The 16,610-nt window shown below is 44.5% G+C and overlaps 1 protein-coding gene across 11 annotated transcripts in view; it reads left to right on the top strand.

Moving 5' to 3' along the window:
- Window positions 1-16,610, top strand: part of PDZD2 (PDZ domain containing 2) — a 301,222-nt gene that overhangs the window by 190,740 nt on the left and 93,872 nt on the right. For all 11 annotated transcript variants that reach the window (XR_006176846.2, XR_010602129.1, XM_065598827.1 and 8 more), the window contains one exon: window positions 15,797-16,220. Coding sequence is in view for 9 of the 11 variants with exons in the window: in XM_042860213.2 (XP_042716147.2) it covers window positions 15,797-16,220 (424 nt within the window). In the remaining 2 variants the exon portion in view is untranslated. The remainder of the gene's footprint in view (window positions 1-15,796; window positions 16,221-16,610) is intronic.

Here is a 16,610-nt window from a genome sequence, read left to right as displayed (position 1 = left end):
CATCCTGTTTGCTTTTTTGACCACCTCTGCACACTGTGCGGCCATCTTCAGAGAACTATCCACAATGACTCCAAGATCTTTTTCCTGACTTGTTGTAGCTAAATTAGCCCCCATCATATTGTATGTAAAGTTGGGGTTATTTTTTCCAATGTGCATTACTTTACATTTATCCACATTACATTTCATTTGCCATTTTGTTGCCCAATCACTTAGTTTTGTGAGATCTTTTTGAAGTTCATCACAGTCTGCTTTGGTCTTAACTATCTTGAGCAGTTTAGTATCATCTGCAAACTTTGCCACCTCACTGTTTACCCCTTTCTCCAGATCATTTATAAATAAGTTGAATAGGATTGGTCCGAGGACTGACCCGTGGGGAACACCACTAGTTACCCCTCTCCATTCTGAGAATTTACCATTAATTCCTACCCTTTGTTCCCTATCTTTTAACCAGTTCTCAATCCATGAAAGGACCTTCCCTTTTATCCCATGACAACTTACTTTACTTAAGAGCCTTTGGTGAGGGACCGTGTCAAAGGCTTTCTGGAAATCTAAGTACACTATGTCCACTGGATCTCCCTTGTCCACATGTTTGTTGACCCCTTCAAAGAACTCTAATAGATTAGTAAGACACGATTTCCCTTTACAGAAACCATGTTGACTATTGCTCAACAGTTTTTTTTTCTATGTGTCTGACAATTTTATTCTTAACTATTGTTTCGACTAATTTGCCCGGTACCGACGTTAGACTTACCGGTCTGTAATTGCCGGGATCACCTCTAGAGCTCTTTTTAAATATTGGCGTTACATTAGCTAACTTCCAGTCATTGGGTACAGAAGCCGATTTAAAGGACAGGTTACAAACCTTAGTTAATAGTTCCGCAATTTCACATTTGAGTTCTTTCAGAACTCTTGGGTGAATGCCATCTGGTCCCAGTGACTTGTTAATGTTAAGTTTATCAATTAATTCCAAAACCTCCTCTAGTGACACTTCAATCTGTGACAGTTCCTCAGATTTGTCACCTACAAAAGCCGGCTCAGGTTTGGGAATCTCCCTAACATCCTCAGCCGTGAAGACTGAAGCAAAGAATCCATTTAGTTTCTCCGCAATGATAAGTGATGGAATCCCGGGGGGCCTGTCAGGGGGTAGGGGTGTGGATAGGGGTCAGGGCAGTCAGGGGACAGGGAGCAAGAGGGGTTTGATGGGGGTGGGATCCCAGGGGCGGTTGGGATGAGTGTCCTGGGAGGGGGCAGTCAGGGGTCAAGGATGAGGGGGGTTTGGATGTGTTGGGGATTCTGAGGGGGGGCAGTCAGGGGGTGGGAAGTGGGAGGGGTTGGATGGGGGCAGGGGCCAACCTGTTTGGGGAGGCACAGCCTTCCCTACCTGGCCCTCGGTATAGTTTCGCAACTCCGGTGTGGCCCTTGGGCCAAAAAGTTTGCCCACCCCTGAGTTAGATGTAGATAAAGGATTTGCTCCCTGCATCTAAGCTTCATTCAGTGCAAAAGTGTGTGGGAGAAGGGTCATCAGGTAACTGGTTACAGGTGGAAGGGCAGGCGACTTCTGCAGAAGCTTTACACAAACAAAGAGTTTCCTTCTGCCAGGAGAATTCACTGCTGACCACTTAGGGCCAAAATCCATCCCTTGTGTGATGTATTAGTGGTGCAAGTGTGCTGGGTTGTAATGAGGAATGTGGCTCAAAGCCTAAATCCTCACTACATATTGAATATTCACTATCAACTCAGCTTTTGTTGCTGTTGCACTGATGGTCCAGTCAGAGTCCGGAGATGGAATAAGAGAAGAAACTAAAGAGGAGGGCGTGGGACAAGATGCAATTTGCATGACCCACGAAGCTCTGGAAAAGGGGAGAGGTTTTTTTTAGTGTTGGTACAATTCTAAAAAAGTTTGGGCCAAATTTCATGAGCCCCAGAAATGCAGTGACAGTGGGAGCATGTTCATTCCTTTACATGGGGCGTGTATGTATTTCATCTTCTCATTGTGTGCTGAAACCATAAATTATTTTACCAGTTAGCCTTAGAGCAGGTGCGTTTGGTTATGCACATGTGAACAGGTTCTCACACAACAATAGGAAGGGAGTTAGAAAATACACTATACTACGCTGTATGATACAAGACTTTGTTTTAATCGAGTGTTGTTTGTATGACAATACAACAAGCTAAAATAATTATTTGAACTGTCTTATTTCACTTAAGATGAAATGTCCAGACATAGGCTGCATTTGATAAATGTAGATTTGAAACCCTTTTAATAATCCTGAATTAGATTATGAAATGTTGTCTCTCTGGCTAAGCAGCAAAAGCAGTCTGAGTGCTGCTCTGTAATGGGATTCATTCATTACCTGCAATTATTACTGAGAGTAAATATGTACTTATTTGTCTTTCAATGCCTGTGTATATACTCTGCAAAAACAGGTGTTGCCTGCTAGCTGACTTCTTTTGATTTTTGTGAAATGGAAATCGTGAGTGTGATTAATTGCCTGAATGCCCTCCTGGTAAACATCTTCCAGCTCAGATTTAGAAATTGCAATGAGTCCTCATAGGAGTTATGGATATAGAACTAAAATGGCTGACCATCACCATTCTGAGGGGGGGGGCGAAGGGGCACAGGAAATGTGATAGCAGGCACCCTTAAAAATGGTACACTCCAACTTTTTCTGAACATTTTTTGCCTTCCCAACATTTGTCCTTTATTCACTTTGGATTGGTGAGATTGTGGAATATGACTAGACTGCACCAAATCAGAGCCCTGCAGTCACCACAGTTGAAGGAGCCAAACCAGAGACATTTGAGAAGCACATTTAGTAAGTCAGATCATGGAGTCAGGAGAATATTTTGCTTTGTCAGTTACAGAGCTTCTTAAAATTTGTTTAAATTTGAGGTGTTTCGGTCATATATAGGACATCAAGTTCCATTGCACAGTTCTTAATACAACATGAGGCAACACGTCCACCCTTTTTCCTCCAGCACTTGCCCGCAACTCTTTGGATTGAGTGTTGGCAAAAAGACAAAGGCTGTGATAACCACAGGTATTTCTTTGTAACAGATACTGGGAGGTTTGGCTGCGCTTCTCTGATAGAGAGAAATAAAAGCAAGGGGGGAAGATAGCTTTGGCTTTGCCATTTAAAAGCGTTGTGGAAAAAGGAGGGGTAGAAATGCAGAGAGACTGTCTGGGGTTTGCCAAACCAAAGTCCTTTACACAGCCTCAATTACAGGTGAATAGTAGCTGAGTTTGGGTTATTCTCTGAAGGGTGGGAAACCAATGTGAAAGGAGTGAATTAGAACAGCCACAAACCATATATTGAGAACTAATTATGGGTGATTGTACTTTATTGTAGCTTAATTCGATTTGATCCTATTTCAGTCTGTTGCAGCAAAGGTGGAAAACTAGCACATATCGTATTAAATCAGCAATTAGTCATTTTAAAATTAGCTTGTTTTTCTGATAACTGAAAATATCTGCAGACAATGAATGTGCCAACAGTTACATGTTTACTGCTGAAATCTAAGCAGTATTATCAATGCAGACCATGCAGTCCTGCAATGGCCTGATTGAATTAGTTCCCGGCTTTTCACACACTGCTATTTGCCTCCAACCAAGTATTTAACATAATTTGCCTTTTGAATATTCATTCTTCTGGGGCCTGATCCCAAGAAGTACTGAAAGCCCACATATCCCATTGCCTTTACGGGTGCTGGTTTGTTTTTTTTAGGTTCAAGCCCTTTGTCAATATTAAAGCCCAAAATCTCAGCAAAATAAATATATCTCTACCCCGATATAACGCTGTCCTTGGGAGCCAAAAAATCTTACTGTGTTATAGGTGAAACCGCGTTATATTGAACTTGCTTTGATCTGCCGGAGTACGCAGCCCCGCCCCCCAGAACGCTGCTTTACCATGTTATATCCGAATTTGTGTTATATCGGGTTGCATTATATCGGAGTAGAGGTGTATTGAGACTTGTTTAGCAAATCACTCCTCTATCTGCAGCTAACATAATGATTAAATTGGTTACATGGATTAAATGAGTTGGTGATCATAGTGCGGTTCCTGCGGGCTCTGTGTCCACATGACATAATCTGTTACCATCACAATTGGCACCTTCAAGCAGAGATGCCAACATCTTACTCCTGGAGGCACTCCCTGGACTTCTTGGCAATCACACTTGTGGGGCAGTGTGGAAGAGGCTTGTGCTGCTTCTGCCCATGTGCTATGTTCAGTGGCTAAGCAGAGGGCTCCAGAACTTATCTTGGCACATTTAATAAACACTAAGAACACTTCTAAAATATCTTCTTTACAATGTGGGTGAAAAAGAAAGGACCTCTATGTTCTCATTGTGTTTTCCTAATATTAACTATTCCAGTCCATGTTCTTCTCATACCTGCAATCTATACATGATTTAGCCATTGGTCATCACCTTTGGGAGAATGCCCATTAAGTTTTCAATTTTCAGTTTAATTTTGGGTTAAACAGTACTTCTATCTAAGGCCTTGAGATGGCCCCCGGTAACCTAGTATGTGAGCACCTCACCGTTTTTATCTGCACAACACCCCTGCAAGATGAGGAACTATTGTCCCTTGTTGGACTTGCCGAAGTCATACAGGAGACCAGTGGCAGGTCAGGGACTTCAACCTAGCTCTCCTAAGGTACAGGCTAGCACCCAGACCATCCATCCTAGAGGTCTGCCCGGGCCTAATTTATAGGCCCAACCTGCACCCAAGCCCACGCAAATCAAGCCTTAGAGGGTTTTTGACCCAACTCTGTTCCTTCCCCCTGAACTAAGTCCTTATCACTCCCGCTGCCACCTTTTGCCCCTGTGGTCGGCTTTCCTTCTCCTGCCCATGGCGCTGGCATAGCAGCAGCTGCATGTGCCAGCCGCTGCATGCTCTGCTCCTGCCATCCACTGCCCCCTGGTGCACTGCAGAGTGAGAACCCCTGCAACGCCTTGGCACACTCACACTGCAGCATGCACACACTGCAGCAGGAGCAGAGCAGGCATTCGCTGCTACACCCGCCCAATGCGACCCAGACCCAGTACTTGAGCTAGAAAGTGAGGGACATTTGCTGTTTCAGAGGTTCTGCTATCCGCAACCTGTGGATGTGCTCGCTCGGTGGCAGATGATGCAGCCCCTGGGGAGGTGACCCAGAAACCACCTTACTTACCCAATTATGTGAAGCACTCTGTAAGCTATCTGGTCACATTTTGCAAGGCTTAAAGTTGATTTCCCAGTAAAAAGAGCAGGTAGAACATGATCTCTTCTGCAGCCCACATGTAAGCAGAGTCAGGATGAGCTCAACCCTGACATCTGGTGGTGAGTTATGGCGAGTGTGGAAAAGAACTCCAGGGGCTGATCTTGTTTGCATAGGCACAGCCACCCGCCTGGCATGAGACAACAGCAACTGATAGTGGTTACTTTGGATGGGGTGGGATCCCCAGTTTCTCTGTTATTGGGGCAGGAGGAATTAAGTGTTGTTACCCTGATTATGTGAATCAAGGACAATGAAACTGTTTTATGACAGAGGATCTCACCATCACCTAAGTAGCACTCGCTAGACAAAGGACATAGGTTCCACAACCCAGTGAATTGAGAGAGGATGGGGACAGGTATTTGTACCTGATGGTATGGGCCCCTTTTGAGGGCCTGAAACACCAATTGCACCACCTTCTCTCTACACTGTTGAATGTCAGAGCTAACTTTGATTCCATTAGGAGTCTAGTTACAGGCTGCTGAGCTGAATTCACTTTGGGCCAATGGTGCACGAGCACGGGGGCTCCCCTACTATGAGCTGAAATCACTGAGAGCTGAAATCACAAAAGAGCTAAAGTTACTAAGAGCTGAGATCACTGAGTGCTGTGTTAACTAGTGGGAGATCCTGAAGCTATATTGCTAAGCGGCTGGTGGAGCAGTTTGCGGAGACGGCTGGAGGAGCAGCGAGCGGCGCGGAGCTGTTTGCGGGGACGGCTGGAATGGCTCACAGGTTGGTGAGCGGAGCAGCTCGTAGAGCAGAGCAGTTTGTGGGACGGCAGGAAGTGGACTGGCTCGTGGTGAAGGCTGCGGCAGAACCCCACGGAGAGACGGCTGGTTGCCTCGGATCACGTAAGGTGCCCCTTAACACCCTGCATGCCCCCCCTTTTACTCTGGGGCTGCACTGACCAGGGACAGAGACTTTGGGGGTTGTTGGACTTTTGGGACTTCGGGTGGTTGCTGGACACAAGAGACTTTGGGGGTGTTGGACTTTGGGGACTCTGGGTGATTTTTGAGTTGCTGGATTCAAGAACCAAAGGGAAAGGACACGGCCCAATTTGCTGGGGTGGGTCTTTTGCTCATGGTTTGTGTTAGGAATCCTGTTTGTGGTGTTTTTTCCAATTTAATGCTGATGTCGTTTACCTCATGTTATTAAACATTTTCTGCTACACTCAGACTCCTTGCTTGCGAGAAGGGAAGTATTGCCTCTTAAAGGCGCCCAGGGGGTGGTATGTAATTGTCCCAGGTCACTGGGTGGGGGCTGGAGCCGGTTTTGCACTGAGTTATTGAAACGGCGCCCCTAGATACAGAACCTGGCCCTTGTTGCTGCCAACTTAGATGGACAGAAGGGTTTACACACAAAATGTAGCCAACTCCTCGGTATTTGACCTTCAATGGTGAACCTGTTGTCACAGTTCCTGGTCTGCAGTGAGGGGGAATCCTAGTCTCATAAATTGTAAAGATATTTTCTCAGTTCATTATACCTGTGCAAACAGTGAGTGTGGTATCTCATTCCAAAAGTGGCCAAGATGTATTTCTGGTGGGAATTTAATTCCACAGCTGGTCCATACAAAGAGAAAAACCTGGCTCCTACAGGTTTCAGCTCTGGGACATTGATAATAAATTAACAATGTAATAATATTCTAATTTTATTGAGGGGGAAACTGAGCCGGAAAGAGGCTAAGTCATTGTCCAGGGATTCAGGACACATCAGTTCACTATTGGACAACACTGCCCCTCTGAAAGTTACGTTACAAGCATTTTTTAAAAATTCAGTAGCTTTATTCTCACTGATTCCCTTTTTGTAAAGCTGTTGTTGAATAATGTGCCATAAAGACTTATAAAACTGAATACAAGCTGTTTTTTTCTCCCTGGTGCACAAGACTCGGCTTTTCAGAAAACCGATGTTGTTTAGAGAGCTGCCGCTGATGTGGGACTGTGGGAAATACTGCTTATTCTTGGCAACAAGTCGTCGTCTCAAAATTGCTTACCATCAAAAGGAAGTGGGAGCCCTGTTACCTGCCCCCGGCCATTTGAATTAACTTGGTCGATATTTTTAGAACAGCTCAGCTTGTTGATTGACCTTCTCATGTTATTTCTACATTTTTTAATCATCTTATTAATGCAGGTAGAGAATATTACATCTCTTTTTCCATATGTCAGCGCACACACAGAATCTAAGACAGGAAAGGGCTTGTTGAGTGTGACAATATGAGTTGAAACTATTGGTATTGTTATGTACTAGCCTCTTGGTCGTCATATTAAGTTAATACAGGGGCCAGATTCACCCAAGGATCTTACATTGGTTTCTATCAGTATAAATCATGGAGGAGGCCGCAAGGCAGAAATTCTGCCCACGGGAAGTTGCAAAGATGAGAGGGGACAACCGGGGTATGTGAAAAGGTCGTGGAGCAGGCCTAAGAGGGGGTGTGACCCAATCAGCCAGGGAAGCACTGATTCCTGTCGAGCTAAATTCACAACTTCAATCTGTTTTTCCAGCCAGGCTCTTGGAGCTCAAGGCTGTTCTGGACTGGCTGTTTCATGTTGTAACATACCTTCATGATGACATGAATCACTGCCCTGAGATGCAAAGACTTTGTCCTAAGCAGCTGTATATTTCCATGGCTTCTTGTCTTCTGTGTTAGAATTTGTTTCCAAGATGCTCACAGCTAGATAGGGTGAGCAGATCACCACACTAAAATATCAGGTCACATTGGGGCGCCATCAGGTCCTACCCCCTCCCTGCTTGGCCTCCCCATTGTGCCCTTCCTCTTCCCCCGGCCTGCTGCTCGCTTACTGTGTCCCTCCTAGGTTCCCCACCCACCGCTCGCCTCTGTGCCCGCTCGCTCGCCCACCCACTGCTTGCCTCTTCACCCCCCCACCTGCCATTCACCCCTACGGCGCCGACTTCCCCTCTGCCAGATGGATGCTCGCCCACCCCTGCCTCTTCCCGCCACTGTGCCGCCCTCACCCCGCCCCCATTCCGCCCCCTTCCCACAAGTCCCCGCCTCTTCTCTGCCTCTTCCCCATAGCGCGCTGCATACCCGCTCCTTCCCCCTCCCACCTGGAAAGTGCTAAGTGCTGCCAAACAGCTGTTAGGTGGCAGGAAGTGCTGGAGGGGGGGAGGAGCAGGGATGCAGCGCGCTGGGGAGAGAGGGGGAGAAGGAGTCGAGGAGGGGGGAGCTTGGCTGCGATTTTTCCGCATGGGTGCTCCAGCCCCGGAGTATCCACGGGGTCAGCGCCTCCCTTCCGCTCACCTCCTTGCCTGAATATCGGGACAAATGGCGTCCCGATGGTACATTGATTGGGACGCGGGACAAAGCGTTAAATATTGGGAGCTCTGGGCCCTTTAAATCCCAGCCCGGGCGCCAAGCTGCGGGTGGGATTTAAAGGGCTCTGGGCTCCCCACCGTGGGAAGCGGTGAGGTCCGGCATGGTGTACTGGCTCTTGCTGGTACACCGGACCGGACCGGCTTACTTACACCTCTGATCATAGGTCCCATTGCACTTTGTGTAAAGGTTTGAAATCCAGTCTCTTTGGCCAAAATTTCCCCTCCTTGCTCACTCTTGTGAAGATATCAGTGTGTATACAGTTTGTAAAGCGTTGTTTGTAAAGCATTTTGGCATCCATCAGGATGAAAGGCCCTGTATAAATGTAAAAGAGCGCTATTATTAGACAATAAACATACTTTTAAATATTTTGTTTGTAAAAGAAACCCAGATGTTTTCTGATGGCTGCCGAGTCTGCTTTGGTTCTCCTATGGCTCAGTGTGACCATTGATGTTTATGAAAGTGTCATTGCACAGCTTTAACAAATGTGAGGAGACAGAGTTCATTGCAACATGTGCTTGTCGAGTCTGGGAACGCTTTCTGTTTACTTATCCTAAAATATCCTTTCCGAGTCAGACACTTCACACATATGCCATTGAACCTGGAATAAACCTGGCTTGTTTATCAGTTATATAATATCAATAATCAACTCAGTGGCGTAAGGGAGAAATGAGAGTTGGGAGTTTAAAACACATTAGTCATAGACGGTAATGGATGTGCAGTTCCCTTCATAATTCCGAAGGAAAGAGAGTATTATTACACACCTATTAGTAGTAGTAACCAGGGACACAGCTCCTTACAGGCAGGCATGCTGCGAGGAAGGTAACTGTACACAGCTGCTCTATTCTTTGCCTTAGGCTGGGTCTACACTACCCACCTGAATCGGCGGGTAGAAATTGACCTCTCGGGGATTGATTTGACGGGACGCGACAATCTATCCCCGAATCGACGCTCTTACTCCACCAGCGGAGGTGGGAGTAAGCGAGGTCGACGGGAAGCCGCAGAGGTCGATTTTGCCGCCGTCCTCACAGCGGGGTAAGTCGGCTGCGATACGTCAAATTCAGCTACGCTATTCGCGCGATTTTAAATCAACCCCCCCCCCGTAGTGTAGTGTCTTTCTTTTTTATTTTTTTAAAGTTTTAGTTTTAATCATTTGTAGTTGTTGTGGTTCTATAGTTTGGCAGATAGATGATGTCTCTCCCAAAGAAAGGAACATATCGGCCCCTATTGCTCGTGACTATCTATATTTTAGGTAGTCTACTTCCACAATACTGATATTGTACCCTAGCTAATATGTATTAGGAGAGTGAGATCAAGTCAGAAAACGGTTGTTTAAAAGTAGATGTCTTGGAGAATGTCCTAGCTCTTCAATTGGGAGCAAGGATACCTGGGTTCATTTGTTCTATGTAGTTAATCCCTACTAGGGTTTTCTATAGTGTTCATCACCAGAGTGTCTCAGTGCTGGGTTCTCTTCCTGATTTTTGTGCTGCTAACCTATGATAATTTGGACTTAACCTCTCTGCCTCAGTTTACTCATCTGTTTTAAAAAACAGAAATAAAGCTGTACTAACCTACCACTTAGGCAGTTTTAAAATATGTTGCTGTACCACACTTGCTGCAGTGCAGAAGATTGGACATCTACAGTGCAATGGCACTGCAGCACTGGCAGCTTCATTTAGGGTATGTCTACACAGCAAAAGCTATGTATGGAATCAGCCTACCCAAGCTACCTTGAATCCTGCTAGCATGGGCAGGGACACATACGCTGCTCGCTAGCCCACTCTGCACTGTCTTCACTACCATGGTTACCCACGCTAACTGGATTCAAGCTAGCTCAGGTAAGCTAGTCCATGCACACCTTTTGCTGTATGTATCCTTAGTAATGTCTGATAGGGTATTGTGGAGTTCGTGCATAGTCACTCATGGTTGCTTAGCATTTGTGCTGCTCGGAAGGTGCTATAGAAATGCAAAATATATTCATGCTATCTGTATTTATTTAAGACAATTAAGTGCTCTTCTAGAAAAAAGCAGTATTGAAAGGTGTTTTGAATCCATTACAAATACTGCAAACTGGTCTGTAATTAATTGCCTTTGTAAGTAAGGTACAAGGAAAAGTCTTTCTTTGGATTACAGTCTTCCTGCATGTTGTCTCTGTGGCCCTCCTCCTTTGTGCAGGGGAGCTGTGGTTTTCTTCTGTCTGAGGGGGGCCCTCTGCATCATTGTGAAATGATTTGGTGAATATCAGCATTGCTACAGAAAATTGGGCAGATATGGCTCTAGTAAAGCATTCTATTTCTGTAACATATTAACAGCATTGTATTATGCGCTAATAAAATGTCTTACATTCTTCAAGATCGGTAATATGAAGACCTTGTGGTATGTTGTCGAGGCTAGTACTTCCAAATCTGTGATAAGAGGCGCACACCCCCCACGTAACGTTGCAACTCTGATCTTGGACTTTCTGAAATCCATCTGGTAATTGAATTTTTAAAAACCCAGTGAATACTCTGCTGGTGCCAGATTAAGTAAAAAGTTTGTCTGGTTTCTGCTCTTTAGAAACCCTGACAAGTGGAATTTTGGATCCAGCATCACTTTTGCAGAGGCTTCTGCAGTGCAGAAGCTGAACAGGTACTTTACTGAATCCAGCCCTTATTTGTCTTCTGGCGTAGGATGCTCCTAGGTTCATAGAGAGACAGAAATTAAAAAACACTGCGGATCCTCACCAATCATTGCATTTTGGTAGGATCAGGTTAATTTCTTTCCCATGCTTTCATTAGTCTACTGTTATCTTTTCTGGTTTATTATATCTTAATATTAATGTAATTAGTCTTAAGTTACACCAAAATACTTTAAAAATAAAAAACTTTCCTATTTCTCCCCCCAAAAACACATCAGATCGTTTTCTGTGGCATGATTGTCATTGGACACCATCAAGTCTCTACCAATCAGGACATAGGAAAGTGTACTTACTGCTTTGCCCATTCTGAGCTCTGCAGGCAGGCTTCCTTGATTCCTGCCTTGCATTGAAGAAGATCTATTTTAGGAGATTTTCCGCCTTCCTCAGGCTTAAAGATAGAAAAGCAGGAAAAGAAGCTGGAAAGGAAAAAGACGGCAGCTAAGTAGGCAGAATGTAGTTAGCCAAATTGAAATTTGGCTTAGGAGTTTGATTAACAATCTTATCCTTGTTTAAAAAAAAAAAAAAAAAAGTCACTCTATATTAAATGACCACAAGTGATCTGGACCTTGGTTGTCTATCTCCACAAAAAGATAGCTGAGTGTTGCACCACCGGCATAGATCTTCCAATACAGGTCTGATTGGGCGTTGATTCAACAGTGACTCAGAATGAACAGTGCCACCTACTGAATCATCGACACCTGTTTTTCCAGCACATAGTTTTCCCTAAGCCTGGAAGATCTGACAAGATCATCGCCTGAAGTGATATGGCTGCTGGCCTGGTTATTGCTCTTCAGAGAGACTCATTTGTTCTTCTGTGTCAACTTGTTTTCATCTTTCATAGACATATAGTGCGTGCACAGAACTGCCCTGTAGCAATCAAGGGAGCATAGAAACGTGAGTTACTACAGATTGCATGACTGGAGTATGTGGGCCAGATCTTCATAAAGTAAAGCATTGTAGTTTCATGGAAGTCAAGGGAACTACATCCATTTACACCAGCTGAGAATCTGGCCCTGTGTCTCTAAGCATATCCTTGAACCAACAGTGGATTGAATATTTATAAAATGAGCATTTAGAATATTATATCCTTTTCCCAAAGCGTTTATCTTACATGTTATGATAAACTAACATGTCACAAAAGAATATAAAATGGTAGAGAGATCATATTTTGTTTTGCTGTATAAAATTGCTTCATTTGCAATACATTTTATAACTTTATTTTTTTCTGGACTTAACAGGTATTTGTCTGCTGTATTCTCTGTCATTTCATCTTGTTGGTGAATTTATATTTGTCTGATGGAGGTATTGTATTACCAGTGCTTAAAAAAGCATGCGATTATTAATGCAAAGAAATGGATGTATGTGAATGGCATGGCAGCCAAAACAGACCATAGGCTTATTAGAGCAGGAGACACTCTTCTGTTTCTTTCCTTCAGGAGAAGCAATGCTATCAAGTTTATATGTGATGGATCAGAGTGCAATGGTATTGCTGCAAGCAAAAGTCATGAATTTTAATCAACGTTGCTGGCTGCCTTGAAATTTGAGCTTGAAAGATAAATGTGAAAAACAGGCAGCCCATACTGTTTCTGGAACAAAACTGCCCCTCTTCCCTTGATTTGAGGGGGGAGGAAAAAGTCTTAACTTGATAATCAAAATATCTGTTTATTTCTGGAATGTTATATGGGTCCATTCTGGAATGGACCCTTTGAATCCAGTCTCCTCTGGATGCATTAGTGACCCAACCCCTCCCAAGATTTTCCACGCTAGTATAGGCTCTTGTACTGTGTTACCTACTTCCAGCCGATTGAGAAAGAAAGACGGTTTTTATTTTTTATTTTAAAAAATGACTACAGTGCTTGTGAAAGGAGCTGAATTTATAATCGTGGTGACTGAAGTCCTCTGCATGTTCACTGAGAAGATACGACATTGCCATTATCAATACAGACTTTCCTGCCCCACTTACTCATTGTGCTTCAATCTTGTTCTGCAGGGGTCATCTCTGAGGAGATGGGGTCTGTGGTTACCATGTTCCTTCAATCATTGGTCTCCCTGATGAAATAAAGGCACAATTTTTAAAAAGTATTTAAGCATTGTTTCGTTCAGCATTGCAGGGCCTAAGTGCCTTAGGGGCCTAGTTAGTCTCATTTTCAACAATTTGGGCTCCTAAATCCCATGACCTTTTAATGGGTAAATGCCCGAGTCACTTTTGAAACTGAGAGTTTGACTCCTAAATCACGTAGGCCTTGCAGTGCTGAGTGGAGCAATGTCTAAATACCTTTAAAAATCAGAGCCTTACTGACGAGGGCCAGTTGTGAAGGTGGGATTTTCTGACCTAACCATAAGGAAGAACTGGACTGAAACTACCAACTAACCAGTGCCCTCTCCGGCTTCTATTGCCTCTTCCATCTCAGCGTGCCATCTCCACTCACCCAGCAATGCCCAGTCCCTTCTTTCATTCATTGAGAAATACCAAAGAACCAACCACTCACTCGATCACTCACCCTTGCCACACAAAAAACCCCTCCTCACTCATAAACTGGCTTTAGGCTTCCCATGTTCCTCCCATGCATGCTCCCTCTGAGCGTCTCTGGCAGTGCAACGAGCCCAGCTCAGCTGGATGGCAGCTGGGATGCGGGTGGAGGGGGACAGCACAGCTGGTCAGCATTAACAGTACAGATGTATTGTGCAAGTCTGTTGGGGTGGGAAATCATTCTCTCATGTGCTTGGCTGGCTGGCTGTTCACATGCTCAGGATCTAACTGATTTCCATATGTGGGGTTGGGAAGGAATTTTCCCCACGTCAGTTTGGCAGGGCCCTTGAGTTTTTTCCACCTTCCTCTGCTGCCTGGAGTGCAGGCCACATGTCAGAATTGTTTGGCTATCTCTCACTTAATTCCCAATGCAGGGGCCTCAAACACTGGTGCGCTTTTTGCCCCCCCTCTCCCCGCCACCTGTGGCACATGGTAGTTTCCTATGGGCTGTAATACTTTGGTCTAATTGTGGTTGTTCAGTTTAGTGTGCAGGTGCTGGGTGGTGTTGGTGGCCTGTGCCATATAGGAGGTCAAACTGGATGATCTTGGGGTCCCTTCTGACCTTAATCTCTTTGACTCTGTGACTCTGACAATCAATCCCGGACTACTTCTCTCACATCCGCAAATGCCATATTATTTCATCTAAAGATCCTTACAGCGTAATTCCTTTTACTGGCATCTACTTTCACCTCTCAAGAAGGTGATGTTACTGTACGTTTACCAACAGCTCCACATTAGTGAATGTTCATTGCTATTGGAGAATGGTTTGTTTGATATTCTTGGAAGCATTTTCTGCTTTCACCAGCAAAGTAGGCAACGTAACCTAAGTTAGTATGGGACCTGCCAGAAGGGATTCATACAAACATGTTAAGTACAAATTCAAGCTTATTTGTATTCCTGGTTACATTCTTGGATTGAAAGCCAAATATTTAAAGAATTTAGGTTGCGGTATATGTTGTCCCTAAATACACAAGAGCCCAAATTCACCCTTGGAATAAATGGGTGCAGCTCCATAAAGGTGATTGTTTTTTGCCTGAAGTAGAAATACAGTTATGTAAAGCGTCACTCAGATGGTGAGAATGGGAGTGATAGTTTGTAAATACAGTATATGTGTTGCTACTTATGGCTGCTACTTCCACAGCTCAGATCACCTAGCTCTCCACCAGAATAGACATCATAAAAGGAAACCCACCTTATTTCCTTGTCCTGTTATTGGACCCAGTAGGTACATCATAGTTTATAGCGTAGTGTTTTGCTGTACTGGGGCAATTGGAGCCTACTTACAGAAACAGTGGATTTGCCCCAAGGTAGGGCACATGTACCCAAGCCTAAACTGAAGAGGTATCTCAGGGAAAAGGCTGCATTTCAGATGCAAACACTGTGTGAGCTGCTGCACAAGTGAAGCCTGGCTGGTATTTTTTGTTTCTGTTGGAGAGGGAAAAATGTTTTCTTTGTTTTTTGCTACGCTCTTTCATCCCATTGTGCTGCCTAAACACCTGTCTTGCATTCAGAGTTTGAATTGTGGAAGATGACCAGCTGAGTGGTTTTTGCCAGTTGTTGTGAATACCAAAATGTGATTAGCCTGTTTCCAGGCCTTTTTGTTTGTTTGTTTGTTTGTTTGTTTGTTTGTTTTAAACTCCCTGTTTCAAACGCATCTTCTCTAATTCATATGCAAGAAGCATTTTGGTGATGAGGAATATTTTCTCCATGAGCATGGCATACCTTTTAGGACTTTTTGCAAAATAGCCTTATTTGAAGCAAAAGCACAGAACTCACTTGTGAGTCTGAACATCTCCCAATTTCTAATACCAACTGCAGAGATCATTTGCTGATGCTTCAAGGTGTTTTACTATATCATTGCATTTGGTAACAAGTTAGCTAGCCAAAGAATCATGTTAGAAAGTGCATCAATACCTAGCAAAATATATACCTGTTGACTGTACTTGCAATATCAACTTTATAGGACAATCTGTTTATAATCCAAACTTTTCTCTTGCTTGCAGCTACCTGGCTGATCAGTGCTGGAATGGCGGCTTTATCTACCTGATCATGTTCCGTCGCATTAAGCGCAAAGCCCCTCTTCCTCCATCAAATGGCAACAACAGCAACAGCTGTGAACCCAAAGCAAAGCCTACCTCGGAGCGAAGTGACAGAGCCGCTCAAAATGGAAAAAGAACTAGAAAATTTGGGGTCATTGCCAGAACTCCAGCCAGTAAGGACAGCAAGGAAAGCAAAGACAGCCAGAATTCAGAGCAGGAGAATGGACACCACACGCCTTTGGAGGTTGATGGCTCACAGCCAGAGGTGTTTGAAGTGGCAAGCAACACAGAGGATCGGTTTAGAAATGCAGACTCTGAGGGACGGTACAGGTCTCGCCATTCAGATGGTGGGGTGCCAGACCTTAACCCAAGTGACCTACCTACACAGGTAAGTGTTTTGGTTTGGGCTTTTAAAAGAAAGAGGCAGGGCCAGTTCGAGCAAATTGAAGGTTCCAATACATGTATTAGTTTCAATAAAATGGCCACACGGCCCAAGACTCACTGTGCAGCCTTCTTTTCACAGCCCCAAATTCTTGCTCTGAACTAACTGGTAGGATTTCATCCTTCAGGGCAGGGAGCAGAGGTAAGTATTGTGTTCAGAACTGCTGCATGTATTTGTGACCTGAATGAGGGGGAGGAGAGTGAATAAAGGTTTCCTGTTAAGTAGGATGGTGGGGACTACCTGTGATATTCCCAAACAGGGCTGTGAGAAAGGGGACGACCCCTTGATTCAACAGGGTGGATCAAGTTATTATCACCCCAGAGCTCTTATTCAGCA

Source organism: Chrysemys picta, chromosome 6 (assembly GCF_011386835.1).
Source record: "Chrysemys picta bellii isolate R12L10 chromosome 6, ASM1138683v2, whole genome shotgun sequence".
Taxonomy (NCBI): Eukaryota; Metazoa; Chordata; order Testudines; family Emydidae; genus Chrysemys; species Chrysemys picta.
The sequence above is the reverse complement of the archived record's forward strand: the minus strand, read 5'-3'. Positions and strand labels throughout refer to the sequence as shown.